The sequence below is a fragment of the Macrobrachium nipponense genome, chromosome 8 (genome assembly GCF_015104395.2).
Source record: "Macrobrachium nipponense isolate FS-2020 chromosome 8, ASM1510439v2, whole genome shotgun sequence".
Classification (NCBI taxonomy): Eukaryota; Metazoa; Arthropoda; class Malacostraca; order Decapoda; family Palaemonidae; genus Macrobrachium; species Macrobrachium nipponense.
Genome location: NC_087203.1, coordinates 98,583,909 through 98,606,408, shown reverse-complemented (window position 1 = coordinate 98,606,408; position 22,500 = coordinate 98,583,909). Strand labels below are relative to the sequence as shown.

Sequence of the window (22,500 nt, the reverse complement as noted above, 5' to 3'; positions counted from 1 at the left end):
AGCTAAATTTGGAAGCATTCAGGTGTAACGCTTTACATCTCCATATTTCCCAAATATACAAGATATTTTTTAAGGCTGAAGATTCTGAAGAAAAGATACTCAAAAGCATTCATCATATGGCATCAAACCCTTTTGAAGATTAGGCTTCGTAAAAGGAACACTAAATCCCGTATTATGTTACTATTTTTATATAAGTGGGAGAGACAATTCCAGGGATGAATTTCGATGCTTTTATGGGAATGAAAAAGGAGTTCCCAGAGAACCTCCGCCTGTATACAGATTTCTCCTCGGCGAAAAGGCAGCATTGATCTCAATTCCTAGGAAACCGGCAGGAAAGAAATAGGAAAAATAAGCGTATGTATTTTTCTCTCTCCTTTCTATCAAACTCCCGTTGGGAACTAAAGAGACTTTCCTCTCTCTTTCTCTCCCCTTGTCCTCTTTTAATAGCTTTCTCTTTCTTCTTCCTCTTCTCCTTGTCCTCTTTCTCTCCCGGAATATGGGGCGAAGGAATATGAATACAAGACGTGACCAGCATATCAGATTCCTTTACTGATGTACACAGTGAATCTCGCACCTGATTTGTTTTGCAAATTTTCCTACGACTGGGACTACCAACAGAAAACACTTTCATAAGAGGAGTGAGTGTTTGGTTTATTAGTAAATCACGTCGTTAAGACGAGAAAGAAAATTTTAAAAAATGATGGAAATAATCTGGAAGTGGGAAACATTTAGATATGTGGGACTGTTTATGCATTAAACCAATACACTAAGACAGTATCCATCCAAGGAATCAGAGACACCAAGTAAACTGCATATGTTGCATATTAATACATGCTATGTTGTACATGTTTGTAAATAAAATATTTTGGAAACTGTTGTCTATTTGTGGACAGGCACAATCAATTAAAAATACACAAAGAGAAGGTAGTATTGATTAAATTAAGCAGGAAAAGATTTAGGGGTTCCTATTAATAAAATGATAATAACTTGAATCCAAAGCGCTGGTGCCAAGAAGGCCATTCAGGGCCATAATAAAAGGTTATAAAAATCAAAAGATGTAGTGTGTGTAGAATATGGTAGTTTAATGTGCAAAAAATATTACACAAAAAGTTGAGAAGCCCACTGGGGTAGCAAAAACCACAAAGAAATACTAGTTAGTATAGAGCTTCCAGTTTTCTAGAGTGCATGAATTTTAATTTCTCCATAGTTAAAAGGCTACAACCAAAATATTAACATTAAAAGATATCAAAGATGAAAAATGTGATGACTCACATAGGTTTTATAATAGAGATCTTTGTGTAAAGTACACTGGGCTAATTTTACAAAAGACTGACTAATAAGTAAAGCTCCTGTTGAGTCTAAAATATCATAACAACTGAGATAGCAAAAAATGTAAAAAACAACAATATCGGTAAAATAACCGAGAGAAACAGCACCAGTAGTCATAAAATTAACTGAGTATAAACCAGTCTCCATACTGTCACCTTCGAAAGGCAAGCTCACTCTATGATTTTTCCCGAGTGTCACCCTCTGCTGGCTTTTTTTTTTTTCTTTTTTTGACACTCACGCGTCTCAGCCTTCTCAACTTTTTCTCAGAGAAACTTCTCTCACAATATGACTCCGCCAGAAAGTTGCTCTCAGTCAACACGCCCTTTGAACCATAAACTGTCTCTCTGTTTTTCACCTAAGTTTGACATGAACTGACAAATCTTTAGAAATATTGTGTGTGTATACATACATAAACATACACACACACACACACACACACACACACACACACACACACATATATATATATATATATATATATATATATATATATATATATATATATATATATATATATATTACATATATGCATATGCCCCGTCTTTTTTCTCCTTACTTTTGACATGAACTGACAAATCTTATAAAATATTTTGTTATATATATATATATATATATATATATATATATATATATATATATATATATATACATACATACATACATACATACATATATACATATATATATATATATATATATATATATATATTTACATATATTCATTTATCTATGTATGATTATTCATATACATATAATATGTATATATATTTATATATGTACATGCGTGTATGTATTTATGTGTGTATATATGTATGTATGTGTAATTGAAATCATAAAGGTCCTGGTAATTTTAAGAGAACTACCTTTGATCTCACTACTCGATACTATTCTGCCACATGAAGATATTAGCTGTACTGTGGCACAACCTGATAAGTCTTTCAAATCAGACTTGGAAATATACCACAGCTTTAATATAATTGCTTTTAGCACATTCACTCTTGTCAATATTTGTAATTTGGTATGAGTCATATTTCACTTAATTCATTAACAAGATAGTAGTATATCGATAAATAACAGGCATCCTTATGGATGCTATGGAATCCAAATATACCTAATTTAAATTTGTATCTCTCTGAAAATAAATCCATAGTTATTGACCTTATGGAGAACAGATTAAGATATAATTAGACCTTGACATTTTTTAATTTAAACAATACTGGTATATTGTTTAATGTGACCTCATTCTTAGATACACAATTTAAAATGATCAGTAACAGAGTTACAACTAAAATATACGACAAAAGAAGATTTGATTTTAATTTCGAAAGAAATATCGGACTTCCAGGATGTTCCTCTCATATGCCTTTTGGAGTGATCTGCTCCCATTTTTGGGGATGGATTTGTTACTATTCACTTGGAAGGAAGGAAGGGCCACCTGTATTCAACTGTCAACTTTTTATGTGCAAATTTCTTTGTGATGAATTTCAATCCTAGCTGCTTAGGAAACATTTTAATAAAAGTGAGTATAAAAGTTACGCTCAATAACTAAGTTTACCTTTGACAGAGTACTTACACTTCTGATGGAGTTCACTTAGATAAAAATGCTATATATCTTTGGGACAATCTTTAACCATCCTATTTCTGTTTATTTTCATGTGAGCCTTTCACCCTCAAATGATGCTTGCCTTAAACCTGACACTTTATATTACCATGACAGCTATTTCTACTCGCTAAAGCGCCATCAAACCTTTTTATTTAGCCTAAGGATATTAAACCTAAGGAATTCTTCTTTCATATCCACATATTCACAGTAACTCGTGTCTAAATCACATATTCACTATTCACAATGACTCGTGTCTAAATCAAAGTTCCCATCCTGCCACAATGCATCCCCTTCACTCACTCTTTCACTTTAATAATCCCAGCACTAAGAAATAAAAAAAGTTCAAAATCTGCGCGCAGGCTTATGTATATTCCTTAGCACCTCTGACCTTCATGGAATATTTTTTCATCAGAGCTTTGGGTCATTATTACAAATAATATCCTTATGTATTCGTTACCCTACAAGAGTTGTCTCGTATCTATGAACTTTATGCATTTATTTGTACACCTAATGTTCAGACACTTGGAAAAGTGGGTTATTAACATTTCTGCACTTGTATCAAATGAGTACAGAATACTCACTACTATACTCTGTTTTTTTTCATCTGTCCATCCACCTGTGGTGTTTTTGTATGGTAACACTGCGTCCCAGGGCTTTAGATGGTTACGCTGTGTAAGTTTTAGGTAAATAAAAGAATATCTGGGTGTACATTTGCAACTGAAAAGTGTTTTAATAATTTACTGTATGCGAATTACACCGTTAATATTCGAAATAGGATATTATTATAATCGTTGAATGTAAGCTGAATGTAACTGTCTAAAGCCCGGACGCAGTGTTACCATACAAAACACCACAGGCGGCTGCGACAGATGAAAAAAAACAGAATTATAGATAACCAAAGGGCTTTAGTTTTCCCAAAAAAAAAAAAAACCCCAAATGGACAAAATGTTATATGAAATAAAAACAAAAACGTGACCTATAGCGTTAACAGCCAACAACTCTTACTTCAAATGCATTAATAAATAACACACACATATATATATCTATCTATCTATATATATAATATATATATATATATATATATATATATATATATATATATATACATACATACATACGTATATGCAAGTATATATATATAATATATTATATATATATATATATACTATATTATATATTATATATATATAGACACAACTGACGTACATATATATATATATATATATATATATATATATATATAATATATATATATATATATATATATATATATATATATGTAGTATATATACATATGTATATGCAAGATATATATGGCGTTAACAACCTACAAGACTCTGACTTCAAAGGCATATATATATATATATATATATATATATATATATATATATATATATATATATATATGTATATATATACACACACACACATACACGGACACACACTGACGTACATACCTCTTTCTCCCGTTTCTTCCTCATCTCCTCCATGTATTCCCTGGCTTCTTTCTCCTGCTGCTCCTTGACTCTTTCCTCCCACAAGGCCGCCTCTTTTCTCTCCCTCTCTTCCTCTACGGCCCTTTGTCGCTTCTTGTCTTCCAGCTGTGAAAAGAAGGAAAAAAAATTTCTTGAAAGGAAAGTCTTTTCCGGTGTCTACCTGTAAAGTCTTATACACAAAAAAGTGGAGGCGTTTCTTTGAGAACATTTTTCTTATTTCCTGGATCTAGAAGCAAGAAGTCATCATTAGAACATCATGATGTTCTACATCGGTTTACACATGTAAAAATGTATTACTGAAAAATTATGTCTTATGTGAGAGTATATTAATGGATATTCTTCTTAACAAAACATGTTAAGGGGTTGATCAACACATATATAATTGTATTGGTAGGGGATAATACACATATTCACATTAAATGTGAAGTGTAGTGCGAAACTTTATCTGCAAACAGATATCATACAAAATATAGGAGTGGTAGCTTTACGCTGCCACTGTGCTATACATAAAATACCTATGTGCGAAAATAAAATAAAATTCATCGCCTAATGATAACCACAGTCGTTTAGTCGAAAGATTACAAGTGGTGTCACTCTGGAACCTTTGCTTTCTCTCTCTCTCTTTTCAGTACAAAGATCAGCCTTCACGTTTCAATGCGAATCGGGGCCTTTTCTATCCCACAAAGACCGGCTAGATTTGCCCTTTCTTTTCATCTGGGAAATATCAATAAAAAAACCGAAAAGAAAGAAGGGAAGAAGCCGAAGAATTCCAACTGGATTCTGGACGTCTGATTACCTCGCTCAAGTCGGCGGGTCTTGGAAATATTCTTTGGGGAGAACTTCTCGATACCATCTCTTTTCCCCTGATGCAGAAGGGGCTCTATATCATGTGGAAAACTTTCTCGGTTCAAGGTTTCTATTCACCCGCGGTGCGGTCTGTGGTTAGTAATAATTATCATAATTTCCGGTATTCACAAAGTTCCTTGTGAGAGTAAAAAAACCAACGGTGTCCCCTCCGAAAATGAAAAAAAAATCCTCATAGTAGCACGAGTCTTCAAATGGAGAAACAAATGCACAGTTACGTAAATGTACATATATTTAAATTAAAAAAACAGCAATGATAGCTTTCGAGAATCTGTTCGGTTCCCCTTATCAATCTCTATAATAATAATAATAATAATAATAATAATAATAATAATAATAATAATAATAATAATAATGAGTAAACTTCCATTAGAAAGAATGCCCCTCTGGGTGCCGTTGAGTTTATGCTGCAATTTCTCAATTTCCCGAATGAGTATCCAGACGGCCATTCTTTTTGACGAAGTTTGTTTGAATGTGTTCCGAAATACTACCAATAAATTAATAACAGAGATTAAGAAAGCTCTCTGTATATTTGGAAGCAAATTATTTTAATAATATAAAATTTTTATAAGCTTTAGGCCGCATCCCCGGCCCCCTTCATAACAACGTAAGAGAAGATCACTCCTGAGTCTTCATATATGTTATTCTTGCAAGTTTTTCCACCAGGCGTCCAATTTCGTTAATATTTATGATGCTTCAACCGCCCCAATAGTCTCCACATTCGCTTCGCTAACACCACCCAAGAGGCCGATTCCCATAACCGTTGGCGTAGAAATACTTAGATGAACAAAGTGAGTCAAAAGGATCCTTATCTCTATTATGTCTACCATCACGCCTCAAGCGACGTTTTCCTGTAAACAAGTAATAATTGATTAAATAAAATATCTTCAATCCAAAAAGTGGGTTTCTCATTAAGTCCCCATTTTGGGATGGACCATAAATTTTTCCTATTCAGGAACGTTATTATTACTTTTGTCTTTCTTTTTTCAAAGCATGGCCGCTCAAATCTATTTGACGTCTACAAGAGTGAGGAGAGAGAGAGAGAGAGAGAGAGAGAGAGAGAGAGAGAGAGAGAGAGAGAGTTTTCAATCCATCCGTATATGTGTACGTGAACACGTACACGAAATACCAGCCACGGCGTACATGCGTCCCACAATTTGGTCCTGTGTAATAAAACGCAAGAGGTCATATCTGCAGGGGCCATAAACTGAAATTTCCATGGCGTATGGTAAAAGATTCTACCTTTTGTTTTGATTAAATATTTTCTTAAACGCATGAAATGTATATACATACATATATACACACACACATATATATGGGGATACAATCCACAATGATGTAAAATCCTTCTGTAGTTTAAAATATATATATTTCTTGTACAGGATTTTACATCATTGTGGATTGCATCCCCATTTACTAGAGGTACGACATAGTACCTAGCTTCTGCATATATTCATATATATATATATATATATATATATATATATATATATATATATATATATATATATATGTGTGTGTGTGTGTGTGTGTGTGTGTGTGTGTGTGTGTGTGTGTGTGTGTGTGTGTGTATTCAGACGGGTTATCACACATGCAGTAATATTGGACGATTCGTACAATCTCGAATAAAAGTTCGCTTTATGACAGCACAAAATAATTCTGGCAATGTTTATTTCTGACAAGGCATGCATGTATAATATATGACATTTTGAGACTAGTTTCAAAACGCAACGGATTTTCTTCTGCTAAGCAAACATTTGTTGTGAGGGGTATACCAAGTAAGGTGACTTCTGGCTCTTGTACATTACCGCAGGAAATTTACGTATAGTACGTTACCAATATTCATATATTATTCTATATTGCTAAATGGATGTGAATCATGGTGGGACAATGAAACTATATAAAAGGCTTTGTTGATTTCAAGACAGTTTTCAGTGAGTCAGATGGAAGGAAAAAGTGAGAAATGATACCCTGAGAGAGGCTGAATTGCGCTCCACTTGGCACCAATGGCATTGAAAGATCCAGACCTACTTGGATAAGAAATAGAAGACAGAAGATGACCGAGATATGAAAATGAAGCCACGGGGATGAGTTATTTAGGTCACAGGGAATTGTGCATTACATCCTGGGAAAAGTTTCATCAGGTAATTTCTTCAGTTGACGTGGTCCAGTTTTGGGTCACTGTTTAATCATTTCCGCCAGGCACTTACTAGCATAAAAATTTCTGGCCAAGGTCATTTCACTCTCTGGGCATGATGACCTGTCATTCACAGGAGTCTTTAGAGGTAACCTTTTATGTTGACCCAGTCAGGTTTCTAGCATGTCTTTATGCACCAGTAACTTGCCCACTAAAGTTGGCCCGGCAGTAATGCATGTCTGTTGAAGCCATTAGCTTAGCCCTATAACTTAGTGCTTGGAAATTCGCAACCCTTCCGGCTGACTAAATCTCTCTGGGCTTCCGTATGAGAGAGAGAGGAGAGGCAGAGAGAGATGAGAGGAGAGAGAGATAGAGCGAGAGAGGAGAGGATGACGAGTGAGAAGAGAGGACCTGAGAGAGAGAGAGAGAGAGAGAGAGAGATATTTATTTCACTAATATTTCAAAAGAAAGTCCGGATGATCACCTTACCAATTCATTTAAAATACTTTCAAAACCTGGTCTGTAGCATACTACACTTCCTTAATAAGGTTCAGTGTTTTAATCCTCTATCAAAAGGGAAGTAAAGGGCTGGGGGAGGGGGGGGGGTTGTGAGCGGGAGAGGGGTAGCGGCTCTCATAATTATCACCCGAAGCAACTGCGACTATTCCTGGTTTCCTGGGATTTCTCCTGTAAAGCAAAGTCATTAACAGCAGACCATGTATCATGTCTTTTGATTAAAATTCACCTTCACTTCACAGAGTCTTAATGTACAGCGCTATTTTAGTCAGCGGTATCAAGGAAGAGGAGGTTCCCTGCTTAAAATTACAGTCCTTATCAGCGCATAATGACAATCTGTGAGCAGACGTACACGATAATGTTTACATTCATACTGCGTATTATAATAAATGTAGATATCTTTATATAATCACTGTACGTATACAGCATGAATAGGGTACATTACTTATTTGCACATCTTCTGTGAGAGAGAGAGAGAGAGAGAGAGAGAGAGAGAGAGAGAGAGAGAGAGAGAGAGAGAGAGAGAGAGAGAGAGAGAGAGAGAGAGAGAGATCGTTCCTGGCACAAATAAGATTTTCAGAAATTTACCGATGTCACCTTGGGCGATATACTCCTTTAAATTGTGTGCATTGCTGGAATAACAAACAAGAGGCTCATGGGGGTTACAGTGCTCATAAGATCCACCTTGCACTATTCGTGAATAAATATCCAAGATTTTTTTTCTATATGTTCCTTAGTAAAATTCTGAATTTAGTGCGGACCGGCCCTGGCGCCTGCGGGCCTGGTTTGAAGAAACATGAATCTATATTTCACGACATGATTTTCCTGTTGTTTTGAGAAGAATTTTCCTTAAAGGTTTGTCCTACTATTCCTACTAGGAAACTCTGGGCAAATGTTGTTGGTGGCTGGGTACTGGCCTGGATGGGGGATGGGGGATGGTTATGATTTGAACAAACTTGCATCTATTCTACATAAGGAAACACTTACGTAACTCTTGTCATTTCTGACCCAACAGTTCTGAAGGTGATTATTAAATTACCCAAACCTTTTCTTTACTCGTACTTTTCTAACAATTGAGAGGGGCGTGGCAAGCTCTTTGAATAAACTGACAACCCCTTTCACCCAAGGATGCTTAGTGTCAAGTCTGGTTGAAGTTGATCCCAGTGTTGGAGAAGTCACACCTACAAACAGAAAATTGCATGAAGGTCTACCTAAAATGGGCAACGTTTTCCGCTCAGCTGAGCTAAAATCCAACCCATAAACTAACCTCAAGCTCATGACAGAGAACCCATGCAATCATAACACAATGAAAATCTATTATCTTCAACATTATATCACACATCAAAACCATGATTGATCGATTATTTACATTTGATTCTCATGCAAAAATTCATCAATTTTCTAACTGCGTCCCTTTTTAGGTGACCCCAAATTCTATGACGTGTTCTGAGAGACTTTACCCAATTCCAAGCACTCCCGATAATTGCGTGCTCAGGATAAGCCTAGAATTAGGTCCATGTCCCTGCGTACCTTGCCGTGACTAAGCCTGTTTTAGGGGTCCTAGCTCATAAATGGGGAGGGAATGCTCCGCTGCAACCGCCTTTGACGCAGGTCGTTTTGGAACTTTGAAAAGAGGCTGGCAACGGTTAATGTCAGTTTAATCGACACTTCAGACGCGACTTGCATCAAGTACAGCTAAGTGTTAAAAGACGTCCACTGTTTCCATACAAGTTGCCGAAATCATAACAGCCGAGATGAAAAGAGGCGTAACGGTTCCTTTTGAATAAATAACATTTATATTAGACAAAAAGCGAAAATGGGGCAATTTTTCTTTTATGGAATCAAAACCTATCATAAAAATACCCTCAAGTTCTCCCTGGAGAAGGTCAATAATTTTTTTTAGAAAAAAAATTAAAATGTAAACAAGGGAATCTCCTTAATATCAGCGTGAGCAAAAGCAGTTTGTCTACCCAATATTGCATTTCAATTTTATCTCAAATACGAACTTCCTACGAAGTATTCAAGGCGATGATCCGAAAAAAGGGCCTCTCTCTCTCTCTCTCTCTCTCTCTCTCTCTCTCTCTCTCTCTCTCTCTCTCTCTCTCTCTCTCTCTCACTTAACCCTTACCCTTGGAACAGGGTGGCACACACGCATGGGATAACTTTATACTCCTGGAATCATAAAAGGTATTCAACATGCTAAGCAAACCGAGAGCTTTTATGACTCTTTCCTCCTGAAAAGATGTCACCCTGGTCTCAGATGTCTGGCCTCCCCACCCCCAACTCCTCCCCCCCCCCCTCACAACACGCCCCTTCCCCTCATGCCACCTCCCCCCAAACCCATCTTTTCTTTTTCTCAAAGGTTCCTCTGTCTTTGTTAAAATGAGGAATAAGAAAGCAGGGCAATTAACAGTAAAAATCGTGATAATGTCTTTTCAGTGAAGTAACATAATATATCTCGCAATTATTCTCGTTTAAGAGCAAGAATAAACGTTTAACTGGCTCATATTCAGCCTCGTTTCGTCGTAATGTAAGAGCACTTTCATATATTACTTTGTGAAAAAATTTCCACAAAGGAAGTAAACAAAAGCCATGTTTAAAGTTAAAAGTAGTTTTGTTTGTTAATAATTTCTCCTATTGGTTATTAAACGAATATCTGGACAATTATGAGAGAGTACTTAGTTAGACATTATCAGGACAGACATTGTACGAAACTGCTTTATCTAATAGTGCAAAACAAAAGAATGATTCATACAACATTGAAATTTGACATTCAAATAAATTACTTTTTCCTTTACCAGCCACAAAAAAAGAAAGAAAAAAATGTGAGATATTTCTGTCATCAGCCACAAAGGCAAATCAACGTATATCCTTTCTTTTGTGAGTTTCTTTGTATACCTTGATTCCCTCCGTAAATACTCTTTCAAGGTCAAGAACTGGAAAAGGTGCAAAATGTTTAGACAAAGGAAATAACTCCACGAAGATTAACCTGGCTCAGAAATCCTGACAGTAAAGGTCAAGAAGATACGTGGTCTAGAAAATACCCCAAACTTTATTCAACCCATGAATTCATTGAAAATACTGTAATTTATGATTCATCTTTATCAGTGGTTCTAGCTAGCCTGACCTAATCCAGCTTATAGCAGTAATTGATAATATTGTTACCACTGTCACTCATAACACACACATCGTTATGGAGTAGACTGAGAAAAGTCATGCACTTACTAAGCAAGGTCCCACAGAAGAGAATGTATGCACTTAAACGTATAGATTGAAGAGAAATATTTTCAAATACTCATGAAAATAAAAGTAAAGAGAAAAATATGTCTCCTTTTCGACATCATTGTTGAGATTTAAAGGCAACATACAGAACCAAATTTTTTTTTATACAATCTGCTGTTTTGTTTTAGCCTTCTACATCGGAGGTTGTAAAGGTTGTTTATTGTCAATCCTGTAGTGTATTACTACACACATACATACACAGACACTCACATACATACACAACACAAATATATGTGTGTATATTTGTGTATGTACGTATGTACCATGTATATATATTAAACTATATACATATATATGTGCTGTGCATGTATGATGTATATGGCCTATATATATATATATATATATATATATATATATATATATATATATATATATATATGTGTGTGTGTGGGTGTGTGTGTGGTGTGTGTGTGTGTGTGTGTGTGTGTGTGTGTGTGTCGGTTTCTGAGTTAGCGAGTCTGCAAAACACGAACAGGATTGTATCATTTACCGCAAGGCATACCGCACGACCGTGTTTGCCTAAGGTCGCATTTATATTTCGAGCATCGAATTACCAGGGCACGAGTGTGCATTACGTACGTCAGCTCGCCTGTCTCGTAAGAATTAAGCGATCAGGGCTGTGGCGTAATTTGTCCTAGTTTTCATGGCCGGTAATAAATCTCTTCTCTTACATCTGGTTCGCGGATGTTATTACCTCATTCTTTTTGCTTATGCGACACTAACACGGACGAATAAAAAGCAGGCGTTTCTGCTTGTAAGCGTGGAAAAATTCCTTCAAGGTTATGAATAGGTCGTTTAACGCTTCCGAAATAAACGAAGTTGACATAACAGTTTTTGAAAATCTAAAATAGTATAGATTTATGACTAAAAATAGTTACGTTGTTGAATAAGTAATATCTGCACTCGCAAAAATAAATAAATAAATAAATAAATAAAAAAATAAATTCTAATAACGGGATGACGAATCGACAATCTCAGGGAGATTTCTTAACAGCATAAACATATGAGGTCTATCCTCGTGTCATTTAGAGGAATCTTTTTTTGGAACACTGACAAAGAATCTTAGAGCTATTTGATTTTGAAGAAAGACAAACACATTCGAGTGATAAAAATGAGACTTGTAGACACGCAAAACTGAGATTACTATTGCATCAAGAACTGACAACATTCCAGAGATATTTGTAAACGTAAAAAAGAAAAACAATACGGAAAAATGACCTAGTTTGATGAAGTATAAAAGTTTCGACGTTAAAAGTTATGTAGACAAGTGTTTAAAGAATTTACATAATTCCACTTACCATCTTGTATAAAAATAAAAAAATTCAAAAGGAAAGAAAGTTTATTACGGTGGCAAAGAAGTGGAATATAGTAATGAAAATGGAGGACTAAACTGTCTTGACAATGAAATAGTTTTCAAGTGACGACAAACAGACAAGCAGAGAGAGAGAGAGAGAGAGAGAGAGAGAGAGAGAGAGAAGGTTAGGTAGCAGGATTCCAAGGGATCAACTGCATGAGAAAATTCCAAAGGGACACCGAAAAAAAGAATGAGAGACAAAGGAGCAGTAAAGTGGAAGTAATCACACACGAACAGAGAGAGAGAGAGAGAGAGAGAGAGAGAGAGAGAGAGAGCATCAGTTGCAGGTTAACTTTTACTTTCAGATGTAAACCTAAGGCGTACAAGGTCTTGATAAACTATTACAAGGCCTGTCATCATTTACTTCGGGGAAAAAAAATTCAAAACAACAATGTACTCCAATTCGCAAAATAAAAAATTCCTTTTAGCCCCTGCAGTCAGCTTTAACAAAACATCATTTACGTCTCTACCTCATCTCGAAAGTCATTTACTGGCGTACTTACTTGACAAAGAGCAAACTATTGATCTCAACAGCGTTGATGCGCAACACTTATAAATCAAAACTATACTAAGGTTAAACTAATACCCATTATGCAATAAGAAAGTTGAAAATGCTTCCAATCTAGACAATGTAAATGTGTAGATCAATTTTCTTTGAGAAGTCACCGACCTGATCGATTGTCAATGTAGCATGCTTATCAATCAATAGTCTGGCAAAACCTGAAGGAATGCGAGACGGTCAACTTGGCAGAAATCGAAAACAAATCCACCTGGGCATAAATTCCAAAAACATACAACAGACGTTACATCACACACGCACTAATATTTAGACATAGCAACCCACCCGGCAACAAATCATCGTGAATTTTCACAGGGCAGGGTCATATTAATGTATCTCCACGGGGTAACTTATTTCCCAACCTTATACTGTATAACATAATGAGAGAAATTCATTACCTCGATTCTTATAATTAATCCCTAATTAGCGTAAATATCGTCCCCCCAGACAAAAAAAAAAAAAACAAAAAAAAAAAAAAAATACCTCGAGGTAAATCTGGAATAATGCGAAAGAATGAAAGTATAATGCCAAAGGCTGGTAATAAATTCTTCATACTGTATGAGACAGTCATGCAATGGCATGAGCTAAGCGGAGTAGACTTAGCCGACCGCATGGGCGTAACCTTATTAATTATTCACTTCAACAACACTCGTAGGATTCCCCTCGACAAAAAAAAAAAAAAAAAAAAAAAAAGGATCTTTCATTTAGGTCACTCAGCGGAATGGGGACAGAGCCAATATTAAACATATATGAGGGATGATTCAATATAGAGGAGAGAGAGAGAGAGAGAGAGAGAGAGAGAGAGAGAGAGAGAGAGATAAAGTCATTACTATTCACTGAGAAACTTGAATTGCACGCAACATTATCACCAGCAAAGCACTGTATTTGGCTGATAATCTTTCAGCAAGAACCCATTATTGGAAAGGGAATGTGGTAAGGAAAATGGTTTTTATTTAGGCCATAGGTTATTCTACAAGAATGCCTTTGAAAATGGTGTCAGGAGCAAAGGACCATCATTGGGTGTATGATATACTATGATTTGCAAAGAGGTCACACATACAAACACACACGCGCGCAAAACCGCACACATATCTAAAACTATTTATCGTTATTGTTATTATTATTCTGAAGAAGAACCTTATTCATATGCAACAGGCCTACAGGAGCCATCGAGTGAAATCCAAGCTTCCCATGAATAGGACGTTCATTTGAAATAAATTATATATATTTATATATACACACATACACACGCACCTATATATATAGGTTCAACTCGCCTCACTATTACACACAAACCATGATACTGGATTCGACTGACAATGCTTAACCAGGCTGTATTTTGCGATCTATAACTACATGGCACCTTTAAATGCATCCAAATTATATATATGCATACAAATATATATATATATATATATATATATATATATATACTATATATATATATATATATATATATATATATATATATATATATATATAGTATGTGCATTCGAGTATACTAAAATCAGTTGGTCTCTCCATTGCTAAACGGTTGCGGCATTTATGCACTCGATCCTGGCAACAAATGTGTAGACACAACAATTTACATTCTGTTTGCCCACTAAACTGTCTGCGTTACATGCAAAGAGTATTTCCTGAATTGTTTTGATGGGAACTGAAAACGGATATGGACCGGGGAACTGTAAAAACAAAAGTGTATACCAACTCAATTCGGCGGTTTTGTCACAACACGTGAAACGTGTTTTTGAAATATCTGAGTCCATGGATTTAAACCGCCAGAATTTCGTTGCTTATTTATGCATGCAAGATTAAACAAGAATAAAGAGCTTACGCTGATATTATCGAATATTTCCTTTTTCCAAGGATTAGAATGAGCCTTGTATAAATATATATTTTTATTTATTCATTTTAGTTAAAGATTGAGAGTTGATAAACTAGTAACTCAGTACTGTGAATCATTTACTCTTCACGCTGGAAAATAAGATAAAAGAGAAACATGATACTTTTATTGTTACTTTGCAACATGAAGAGTGACTGATATATGGTACTGAATTCATTGTTTTCTAGATATCCATCTTTATATAAAATGGATAAGTAAAAATAATTTATACAAAGAATTCTTATTCTTGAAGTCACCTCTTTCATGTCTGCCTAAACTGCATTCAATTCAGCGACTAGTGCGTCCATGATCTGTACTGGTAGATTCTAACACTTGGCTCTTTGCTCTTATCAATTTTTACTAACCTTAAGATTCTAATATACTTTACGTTCTTTTTCTTAAAAAATGCACATGCCTACGAACGTAACCAATTTCTGCATTACGCTCTTTGTCTTAAAAATTCACATCACTAGGAACGTAACCAATTTTACGCCACCTCTTCTTTGAACTAATGTACTATAAGTCTCTCCCTAATTGCATTCTTCTTTTATTTTTAAAAATCTACTCTGTTACGACATACACATCTCATGGACTTTAAAAATCTAGGTCAAATCTTATGCTGGCGTCATTCTGCTTTTGATCTTAAATCTAAATTTATATACTACTTAAAAAAAGATTCGGTGAGCCTGCTTTTATATGTGCCTAATGGTTTGCCGATTCCAGTGGCTTTGTTTTCTATTGCTTTAATTCAGACATTACTTGTTGAGTCTTGCATCCCTGCTTCTCCTATTGATCCAACACGAGCCCATCTCCTTCAACAGCATTTTCAATTCTCGACGGTAAATGTGACAAACGAACATTTACATATTTCCTCTTATCATTCAAGATCGACTTGGAAAAGCTGGTTGTAATATGTATCTACTAGAAGGACCTAGATACACTCTTACCATTTTTGTACGCCTTGGATTCCTAATTCTTGATCAAAGTAGGAAAGTAAATGTAGAGTTGTTCAAATATTCATAAAACAAACTTCCTTTTCGTGACTATGATCTTTAACATTGCCAAGTCCACATGGAGGGGGCTTTTAGAGCTTCCTACACCGATGATCATGAGTGCATATTCATAAATAGTATAAAGCTTCAATTCAAAGGTCCTCTGTACTTCGACCTGTACCATCAATGACCAGATACTGATTTGGTAATAAATCAAATTCAATTAATTACAGAGGGATTATTCCGCGAATAATATCCAACTGGTTTAAATCGTATTGGGTGTGATTAAGTTAACCATCACTATTTTAATCGTACTTTCTCCTTTTCAGCAGACTAAAATACATTTTCACCAACCCACTCATTAATCTTTGAAAACTGATTTGCAAACCCCAGGTTGCAGTTCCAATAAAAGCTTTTTTCCTCTTTTGATATTCCTATGAAGGAAGAAGGACTTTTCTTGAAAGGAGTTGCTGCTCCTCCTACCTGTTGTTTGATTATCCTCTGGGTCTCCTCGGCCTGCCTTTTCCGTCTCTCCTTCTCCGCCAGTTCCTCGGGGTCCATGCGCAGCATCCCCCCTCCTCGGGCGTAAGTCCTGTACGGGGAAGGAAAGACTCGTTAAATATGCGAACGAAATTGAACGTCTTGCTTCAGTGGCAGGACCCAAAAACAAACTGCATCAAGTGTAAAGACGAGAGACACTATTTTAGTATACGTGCATATGTATGTACTTATGTACACACGCACACACACACACACCCATATATATATAATAATATATATATATATATTATATATATATATATAATATATATATATACATATATTATATGTATATATATACAGTGTATAATACAACACACACGTATATATATATATATATATATATATATTATATATATATATATATATATATATATATAATGAATATATAATATATATGCATAATGTATATAGTAACACACACACACACATATATACATATATTATATATATATAATATTAATATATATTATATATACTATTATATATATTATTTATACTGAATTATATGAACTTGAAAAGAAACAATAAACACCCTGTTTTGGCGACTTCCACAGAGTATCGGTGTTGGACTACGTTTGCATTCACGAGCATAATTTTAAGTAACTGATGTTGGGGGGGGGGGGGGGGGGGGGGAAGCGCGGGTGATTGAGCTTGGATGCCCGCACGTATACGTGTACTGACGTCACTAAAACCTATAATTTTCAGTCTTCTAACTCCAGTGACACAATCGATAACTGTAAATAATTCTCGACTAAGGTTAAACTTAAGAGAGATATTGAGAAAATAATCAGTTGGTCAAATATTCCTTCAGTAAAATGTGGTGTGCTAAATCTGCGGAATCTTGTCACTGAGCTTCGTCAACCAGTTTTATCATGCGCTGATAAAATCTTGGAATTCATAAACACCACAGATTTTTAAGGGGAAATACCATCAAATCACTTACCTCTTCATAAGAGTTAGTAAAGTTACACAAATCTCGATAATTTTCTTTTAGAGAAAATATGACATTTCCTCAGATTCTGCAATCCACTTGAAGTATTCGGTAAGACTTCTCCCGACAGACTGCACTACAGAATTGATTATCGTTGATAGGATAATCTTAGTGAACGAGCCTCGGTAATTCTGCCGTTGATGGAAATCAATAGATACTTGGCGCTCGATCTAGTCCGAGAGAGAGAGAGAGAGAGAGAGAGAGAGAGAGAGAGAGAGAGAGAGAGAGAGAGAGAGAGAGAGAGAGAGAGAGAGAGAGAGAATGTTCAAAATTTCTCGGTGCCAAACGAAAATATAAACACAATAAATCTTCAGGCCATTTTAAAGGGATAAAACAGTATTTCAACCACGAAACTGAAATTGCATTCTTATCAACGTTTCTATTCCCATTTTCACAGACTAGGCAATCAAGATAACGCTGGGATGAAGGACTTGCAAGTGGCCCTTCAGTGGTTGGGGCCCTTCCCTCTTCTCTTCCTCTTATCTTCATTTTTCCCTTCGTTCTTCCCTATCTTTTCAAACTCGGTCGAAACAAGTAAAAAATGAACAAAATGCACATACTGCAAGGCTGAGGAAAGTCGAACGGCCCTTGGGATTTATAACAAAAATAGAAAATAAAGAAGTGAGAAAATACAGAGAATATAAAATAACGAAAATATAAAATATCGAAATACTAAAAAGAGTCTTGTACGGCTTTGGCAAAGGCAGAAGACCTTTCACTACAGGAGATAAAAAAAGTCACATACGAAAAACTCCCAGAGAAGTATTGTTTTCAAGGGACCGCTAACTTAGGTCTCTCTCTCTCTCTCTCTCTCTCTCTCTCTCTCTCTCTCTCTCTCTCTCTCTCTCTCCAGTGTCCTCTGATCCAATTTTCTTCTGGGAACAATTATAATTCGTACAAACTCGTACAAATAAAGATAATCTTCCCTTACTGGAACTTCAACCTGTTTTATTTCAGAGCCTTCATTCTGGTTCTTCGTCCGCAATTACAAGATAAGAGAATCCCATTCATTATCCCCTTCTCTATCTCAAACACTTTTTTTCTTTCTTTCTTCTCCCTCAATTTCGACGAGGGTCTATCTCTGCTTTGGACATCCGCGAGGCTAAATTGGATGGAGAACATTCTATGCCTCGGAAACACAATGCCGAGGCCCGAGGGGCGTCTGGGAATAAGTGACGAGGTTTAGAGTTACGCTTGCAAAGGGTGGGGGGAAGGAAGGGGGTGGGAAGACAGTCGTTATACCGAGGAAGAGGTGGGAAGATCGTTACATTTACGACGGGAAGATCGTTATAACTGCAAAGGGAAGAGGGAGAAGTCGAGGCTGAAGGTGTTGGAGGATATTCAAAATGTCAAATGGGGTCGGAGTGCCCCGGAATGCCTGAATGAGTCAAATGGGGGAAATTGATTCGACGCGACGACTGTCAATGCGTTGGAAGACTATTTATGAGGTAAGAGACATTGGTAATGGATGGAAAACGGCTGCACATGAATTCTGAATTCAACTGTAAACTGAGTAAACCGATATTTCGCAAATTCCAAAAATAGGATCATTTTCTGGATACAGGCTCTCGTAAAGGCTCTCATAATTTGCTGGATAAAATAAGAGGCAAATTTAAAGGGGGGGTGTGTTAAATGTGTTTACATGGAAATGAGAAAAAAAAAAATGTTGCGATGAAAACATAGACGAAGGGGATGCACGGAGAAAGATACCGATTAAAAAAAAATAGGGGGGGGGGGTAAAAGAAATGAAGTAAGCACAATTCTGATAAAAAGGCAAATAAAATGTTTGGTATAACGTACAGCTAAAGAGATAAAAATACTTTAAACGAAAAAAAAAACTAATACCAGGAAATAAACAGGTGTAGAATAATCGTCGAGGATTTAGAAAGAAATCGGAATAGATGATGATAAGGATTTAAAGGGACAGGATTACGGTTTTGGATCATAAAGAAGTGCCGACGAAGCAGGTTCGAATCAATTCATTCGGATGATGCAAGAACCTTTGAGAAGTCGGTTGGAATTCTTGTATGAGTACAATCGGGTTGAATTAATAACGGAACCTGTCTTACAACAGCGGATGGGATTTATTTGGGTGAAAGACAGCGGAAAACGGTTATGGAAAAGAACACCAAAATTGATTTGAATTGAATTGGATATAGAATTTAGGCCAAAGGCCAAGCACTGGGATCTACGAGGTCATTAAGAGCTGAAACTGAAATTGACAGTAAAAGGCTTGAAAGGTGTAACAGCAGGAAAACCTGGCAGTTGAGCTATGAATCAATTGTTAGGAGAGGGTGGAAAGTAAGATGGAAGAAAGAGAATGTGAAAGGAGGTACAGTAACAGGTACGAAATGGGTTGCAGCTGGGTGGGGGGGGGGGGGGGCGAAAGCACGCTACAAAGAACCTTAGGTAATGCCTACAGTTCACCGCATGAACTAAAACTGAACGACGGGAAACTGTAACTAGTGGTGGCATGAGGCAACAGGATATGGATGGGGTAGAAGGGAAAACAACTGAAGGGAATGAATTTGCCCAATGGCCAAATAAGCAAAAGGACCCAAGACTTCAGCAATGGCTTTGTTGGGCAAAATGTAACACAGATAAGGCAGGGCAAGAATGGCAAAAATATGCTTAAAGAACAAAACTCAAAGCGTTGCATTTTTACATACATTTCAAGGATGGCCAAATTTAAAACATTTAACGTAGAAGTTTAATTGAGCTTGAATTGATAATACTGAAGTATAAGAATATAATAGGATGGTGACATTAAGGAAGAACAGAACTGAAAAATAAGCCAAAAATGGGTTGTAAAGCTAATAAATAAATAAATAAATAAGAGAGAGAGAGAGAGAGAGAGAGAGAGAGAGAGAGAGAGAGAGAGAGAGAGAGAGAGAGAGAGTTCAAAGGTGAGAAAAATTAGAAAAACTAGATTAAGGATGAAAAGCACTGGAAAGAGGTCAGATTTGTTACAGTTACAAATGGTTTGGTAATGGAAAAAGGATGAATAGCTTTAAGCAATAAAAATGGAAGACTTAAAAAAATGCAGATTCTTCAAGGAGAATAGTTTAATAATAAGATGAGGAAATTATAATGATAAAATTATCCGAAGTATTAGACAGAGGTTAAACTTAAGAATATTCAAAATAGAACACCGGATTAAAGATGAATAAAGGCTAACAATAACATACAAATATATTTTCAGGAGAAGAAAGACTGAATAAAGGAGCAAGTCTTGGTAAGTGCTGGATAAACCAAGATACTGAAAAAGGAAGAACAAGGCTGAAAAGTAAAAGGTGGAAGGCGGAAAGTAGGAGAGTGGACAGGGTGAAGGAGATAAAACTATCAAAATAATGGATACAGCTGAAATGGAATGGAAAGAGGTTAGAATGATCAAAAGGATAAGAATAAATGAGAGTTTGAGTGATTAAAATTTATAGTTGGATGAACAAGTACTGGATATGGGTTAACTGGATTTAAGGAGAAGAGACGGCTAGAAAAGAGTAAAAATTAAGGAAAACTAAAAAGGTCAATAGACGTGAAACGAAGAGAAAGAATGTTGTTGACTCTTGATCACATGAAGCTACATAAAGACAGACTAATGGGAAATGGAAAGTGCCATAGACTACGCTAAATGAGGTCATCAAATGTAGAATAAAACACAATAAAATGGAAGAATACAGAAGAGAAATGAATGAATGAGACGAGAAAATGATATACTGTGGCTGAAAAAGGTTAGCGTGGATAAATTATGGAGAGCAACAGATCGAAAAGCTTTGGAAAGACCTGGAAGAATAAAGGATGAAAAAGAAGGCTGCCGGATGTCTGGAATTACATCGCAGGATAATAGGGAGAGAGAAAGGATTTCCCTGGAACGCAAAAGGGTACACGCTGGAGGATCGGAAGGGAAAATGAACAAAATAAAGCTGCGATGGGAAGTTGAAATAGTCTTTACGGTAACGAAAAGGGAACAAAAATGGCTTGGGCTCATAAAAAAGGGATATTTCAACTAAAGAATAATTTGATGATAAAGAAGATAAAAATAGGATATTTTAATTCAAGAATGACTTGAGAATAAAGATGATAAAAAAGGGATATTTTAACTAAAGAATAACGCGAGAATAAAGATGATAAAAAAGGGATATTTTAACTAAAGAATAACGTGAGAATAAAGATGATAAAAAAGGGATATTTTAACTAAGGAATAACTTGATGATTGAGATTATAAAAAATGATATTTTAACTCTAGAATGACTTGAGAATAAAGATTATAATAAAAAAGGGGCATTTCAACAAAAGAATAACATTATGATAAAGATAAAAAAAAGGATATTTCAACTCAAGAATATCTTGAGAATAAAGATTATATGGAAGGAATATTGAACTCAACGACGACGTTATAATATGAAATGGGGATGAAATTCTTGAGCGAAGGCAACTGGTCGCCATGGCAACCATTTTAAATTTTCACTCAGGACAACGAGGGGTCTTATGGAGGAACTGTGAAAATATATATTTTGTTTCAGGTAAAAGAACAGTTTTATAACCAGTAAGGAGGCAAAATCAAGGCGACGTCTGGCTATATCTGATTTCCTATGATGAAGACGGTAAGAGATTCAATTTCATGCATTAGAATAATGACGAGGACGGATGGATCCCCTTACATTTTCTCTTGATCCTTTTGTTTTTATTCTGTATATTAGATATCTACTGGAAACATTTTTCATGATGGTTTCACATAAAACTGATTAACAACGACCATACTTACATTAATAAAACAAAATTTCATTTCTTTTGATTTCTTTTATAACAGAATCTATGCACATTAGTTACTATAGTAGATTCACATCAACCGTGCATCTGATGTCTAGGTGCACCTGATTGGCTGTTGATAAGCCAATCACAGGGCTGGAAACTATCAGTCTCTCTCGAGTGTTCACATAGATGCATGTTCC

At 35.8% G+C, this 22,500-nt stretch overlaps 1 protein-coding gene across 6 annotated transcripts in view; it reads right to left on the bottom strand.

Annotated features, from left to right (window-relative positions):
• Positions 1-22,500, bottom strand: part of LOC135222925 (uncharacterized) — a 343,175-nt gene that overhangs the window by 23,403 nt on the left and 297,272 nt on the right. For all 6 annotated transcript variants that reach the window (XM_064261356.1, XM_064261360.1, XM_064261362.1 and 3 more), the window contains 2 exons: positions 16,498-16,606; positions 4,390-4,533 (listed from right to left, as the gene is read on the bottom strand). In XM_064261356.1, the coding sequence (XP_064117426.1) occupies positions 4,390-4,533; positions 16,498-16,606 (253 nt within the window). The remainder of the gene's footprint in view (positions 1-4,389; positions 4,534-16,497; positions 16,607-22,500) is intronic.